General features: G+C 36.6%; 1 protein-coding gene across 1 annotated transcript; it reads left to right on the plus strand.

The window, feature by feature from the left end:
• The first annotated feature begins 218 nt into the window (after positions 1–218).
• Positions 219–3,335, plus strand: LOC123668784. The gene has a single exon (XM_045602477.1). It carries the CDS (start codon positions 219–221, stop codon positions 3,333–3,335), a length of 3,117 nt encoding a protein of 1,038 aa, XP_045458433.1.
• The last annotated feature ends 2,077 nt before the right edge of the window (positions 3,336–5,412 follow it).

The following is a 5,412-nucleotide window of genomic DNA, read 5'->3' on the forward strand; positions in this document are numbered from 1 at the left end:
GCCCGCCCGCACTTTGCAATGCCGCGTAAAACTTTCTTTGAAACACTGCCCTAGTATAAGTTAAGTCGCTTGGGAGATAATGCGATTGCGGCCATGAATAACCTGTAGCGCCTGATTTGATGCATCCTCGGCTACATGTTCGTCGAGAAGGGAAGTGTTATATTTTTATTTTTTTTTCGTTGGCGGAGACGGTGTTCTCCTTTACGTCAATGACTTAAATGGCAAATAGCAACGACGTTTCGTCGACCTTCTTGCCAATAAGTAATCCTTGTAAGGTCTGCCATTTGAATTTGGATACACCCACATCATTACAAGTACATTTACAGTATCATAACGAGAATTTGTTCTTAAAGTGGGGGATGGCAAGCATTCAAAATGATTCAGATAATAACAACGGTAAATTGACGAACGAGACCACAGTGTCGGCTCCAGCCGATTCTAGCGACAGCATGATTACTAAACCGAGTCCGGAATTTCAACAAAGGGCAACACCAGAAACGACAGTTCAGTTTCCGCATCCGGCTACACCTCAAAGTTATCATAGTGCTCCATCACCATATCAAAATCCAGATCAAACTAACTTTTCTCCAGGAGCAGCACAATTTGGTAACAATTTTTCGCATACTAATTTTTCAAACCAACACTCAGAACAAATCAATTGGGAGCAATCCCAATACAGTCAGGAATTTCACAAGCCTAATCGTTTCCACCCATATAGTATGCAAGAACGAGTATCTCAAGTGTCGTCATCAAGTCCACTTTATGGTCAACCATTAAATCAACCAACTCCATCTCCATCACCTAACCAATGCGATAAATGTGGCTTTGTATGTGATTCAGCAGTTCAACTCAATGAACACTGCAACTCTGCACATGCGGGCACTAGTGCTGCTCCTTCTTCAGCGACTATGCCTTTTCAACAATTTTCTGGAAAATACAATAATTCTGTTTATCAAAATGATAATGTAAAAGTTAAAGAAGAACACGAAGAATCTTCCGATATACTAGATTTAGATTCACAGAAAGTTGTATATCAAGGTAATGAAGGGGAGCAACAGAATGTTTCATATGAAGAAACACATTCTCAGGTTCGTGAGGTTAATACAAGAACTGTTCCAATGATGCCATGGGAAACCCAAAAATTGTATAACAATCCTCAACTCAATGGTGACGTATCATTATTTAAAGATCAAAAAATGTTTGCCGAACAACAAAAAGCTTATACGACAGAAGGAAAAATGTTTCATCCTGATCAAAAGTTTGGATATTCACAAGATAAATTTTTAGTCCATCATGATCAGAAGCCTTTTATGCACGTAGAACAAAAGCTTTACCCCGGAGTTCAAATGACACCATTATCTGATTATTCTGGAAATGTTGCTTCGACTAATTCGGATATGAAACCACCCTATCGACCATATGATTCACCTTCAGCACCACAAATAACAAGTACACAACCTGCAAATCCTACTTCTTCATCTCTCCCGTCTATTGGTGGAAAAGGTGCAAACTGGAAATCAAATGAAGCAAGAAGACCGAAAACTTACAACTGCACTGCCTGCAACAAATGGTTTACTAGTTCGGGACATTTAAAAAGACACTATAACACAACTTTACATAAAAATGCGGTGAGGTCATCGGGGCAACCAGATCCTGCAACAATGCCGATTTCAAGTCATCATCATCCTAGTCGAGACTCACTTCAAAATCGCGCTCAACAACAGAGTGTTGATTCTAATACTCAAAGTCCTATCCCATCAGATGACAGCCGGAGCGTAGATGAGAGCGCTTTGCAGTCGCCTTACAATCCTCAAAACTTCGAGCGCTCTCATCGTGTAGCCGCCATGCAGACCAAGTCACCATACACGCATCTTCAACAGGGTAATTTAGATAATAGTTTCGGTAACAATCCTTTAGTTAATCATACTTTACAGCATCAAGTGGGTTCGCATCCCATAAATATAGGTAACCAACCACCGGGTATGGGGAACCCCAATGATAATTCTCAAGCGTCTAAAGGTTCTTCAATTACAACTGGGGTGAATCCCCCAAACGGGGAAGCAGGTCCCTCTGTTTCTCAAAATCACCATATGAGGGGCCTGCTATCAGTGTCAACCAGCAATATTGCAACTCCAGTTCCAACCCAGAGTACGCCAGCGCTTACGGCACACACGCTACCACCGTTCAGCCATTTGGGTGTCAATCCATACAATCCGAGGTCTACGGATCCATTGGGCCCTTCAGTACCGGACCACACGCACACCCCATTATATTTGGGTCAGAATTTTCAGCAGACTATAGCACCGAATTACCCAAACGGGATGGCCCCCCACGTTATGGATATGGCTATCAACAATCTGCCTATAGCCAATCCGGCTACTTTTGGTGAATCGACACCAGAAGAAGTCAATGTTATGGAACAAGGAACGTCGAATCTACCTGCAAGTGGACCGTTGCCGAGTTTTTCGCAGCTCCAAACGCAGAGCTTTAGCGTTTACGTTTCTAACTATATTACATCGCCTAACGTGGGGGGTCAAGTTGTCACCGACGAATCTACCGCCGGTTACATTATCGTCGATCCAGTTAATCCTAACGTGCAATATAACGATCTTGATATTAACGATCAAACTATAGATTTCGATTATAGCTTTGCCCCTAAAATTGTTAAAGAAAATGTAATTAGTTACAAAACAGATAATATAAAAGTATATCCTTACGGTTACGCGGTAGGAGGTAAAACTATTAAACGAAATAACGATGACTTAGGAACTGACTCTAGCGAGCTTCAGATTTTAGAAATGGAGCGTGCTATGGATTATGGAAACAAAGAAAATTATGAAATGAAGTCTCCAGCGAGCCCGGAAAGTGCCAAGGCCGAGAATGTAAACAATCGATCGCCATCTAATTCGTCTGCAAGTTCGATTACACCGCTCACTGAAAGAAATCGGATTAAAAAGCCAGCACCCGTAAAAATACATAAATGTTTTGAATGTGACAAATTATTTAATAAAGCTTGTTACCTCACACAACATAACAAAACTTTCCATTCGGGAGCTAAGCCTTTTAAGTGTGACCGGTGCGGTAAACGATTCTCGGATGGTGTTTCTTATGAAGGCCATTGTTTGAAGCACGCGGAAAATAAACCTTTTAAATGTCCTGAGTGTCCAAAATCATTTAACCACAAGACAGATTTACGTCGACATATGTGCTTGCACTCTGGCTGTAAACCTTTTAAGTGCGATCATTGTGGTAAAGGTTTTATCAGAAAAGATCATATGGAGAAACATTATGATACACATACAAAAAAGAGTTTGCGATCCCGACAATCATGTTAGATCTCTTCCACGTCAAAATCAAAATTTTAGTTTTAATTTTTACGTTTATAGTCAATATGTTAATTAGAGTTTGCGATCCCGACAATCGTGTTAGATCTCTTTCACGTCAAAATCACAATTTTAGTTTTATTTTTTACGTTTGTAGTCAATATGTTAATTGCATTTTTTTCGCATACATATCATGTTTAAATGAGTCTTGTAATGACAGTTCAAAAATGTTTGTAGTTAATAACAAAACATAACGATACGTTATAGAACAGTTACGTCCTTCTAACAGAGCTGCGGGTCGACTCCGACGCATGCATTAGTTTGCAGCTATGTTTTTTTGTTGTTCATTCAATCTAACCTTGTATTCGGTGCAAGGTGACTTTACATGTCTGGGTGTCTGGGCGCTAAACATGTAATTACCCGACGTCGGAGTGATATTCCGCAATAATTTATAGACCGTTCCATATCATTTAACATATGAATTACTATTTTATAGTAGAATTAGTTAGATAAAAAATATCAGGCAGTTATTAATATTATATTAGGTGATTTGAACGGTTGTCATTTACGACGTTTAATTATTACATATCTCTTAATTGTAAATTACGGACCATAGAAGGTTTTAGTTAAAATATAAGTTTGAAATGATTGTTAATGTTTGTGATGCACGAGTACTGACAAACATATAAAACTGATCAGAGTATGTTCTTGTAAATAATTTTATTTGGGACTTTAAGCCGGATTTTTCTTTACTTAAGTACCGAGGAAATTATTTTTATTATTTTGTTTAATTAATTTGTTTTTGAGAACGAACGATGATATGGATTTAATTAAGTAAACATCTAGTTTCTGATAACGTCATAGAATCTTAATGAAAACTATGATTTTTTTCCAAAACTTAAGTCGTTGTAAAACACTTAGGGCCTGTTTCGCCGGTTTCGCCTGATAAAGTTATTTGACGTTTAAAGGTATCTAAAATATAAATTGCGATAATAGTTTGAATGTTTCTGATATATTTTCTTTTCCGTCAATAAATTCCTTGATTATATTCCTTGGTGATAAATATTTCTGCTTATAAGCTCTGTCTGTAACTTATATCTCATGGGTAAGCCGTATCAGCAGCCGTTGAAACAGGCCCTTAACATTGTGCCCATTCAATTTGTTCGAACTGCTTCGGCCTCTTGTGGGGCAAGACGAAGCGCGATGACTACAGCAATCGTCCGCGTGGCTGTTATAATTGTCGTTTTTGTTTTAGATGTAAATTATCATATTGGTTAGATATTAATTGTGTAAATATTTCCCGGTGCTTCCTATTTTAATTTTATGTCTATTGACATTTGTTTTAACTGTTATATAGTAGATGAAATTCAAAATTTTTCTTTAAAATAATAATTTATATCAAATTTAAGTTACCAGTTTGTTATATGATCGAATTTAGTTTTAACATTCCTGTTTCGTTAGTCGTAGGAAAGTAGTCTTCCTAAACGTTGCCAAATCTATTCCGCAAACACTCTGTTGCGATCAATTTAACTTTAATAATTTTTAGCTTAATAATTAAATTCCTTAGCAATAATTTTATTAGTAATGTAAATGTTTTTGTATAGTAATAAATGAAATATCATGTTTATTATTAATAATTTACTCTATGTAAGAATGACATCATTATACATGATATTCTTTGTATATAATATATGAAAAGAATTGTGGGCTTACTCGTCAAAGTATACAAAAAGGTCATAGTATGTGGCTATTTAAAACATTTTATTTGTTATTTGTCAGTTTCTCTTACGTCACACGTAATTCAAAACGAATTCATTCACACTGTTTGTCTATACGTAACTCAATTTTTATACATGTCCTATTGCAAATAACAAGTAAAACGTTTTGGATCGTTTTCATCTCACAACACATGTTCTGTAGTACATACATCCAACAGAATAATCATTGAAAGTAAATGTGCAATATGAACATTATATCGATTTAATTTTGATAGTGTTTGTATTAAACTGTTAATAATATCGCAGAAATATTTTTATACAATTAAAATAACACTAAAAATGCTTATCTACCTCATCAGTGATTATATATA

Source organism: Melitaea cinxia, chromosome Z (genome assembly GCF_905220565.1).
Source record: "Melitaea cinxia chromosome Z, ilMelCinx1.1, whole genome shotgun sequence".
NCBI classification, from domain to species: Eukaryota; Metazoa; Arthropoda; class Insecta; order Lepidoptera; family Nymphalidae; genus Melitaea; species Melitaea cinxia.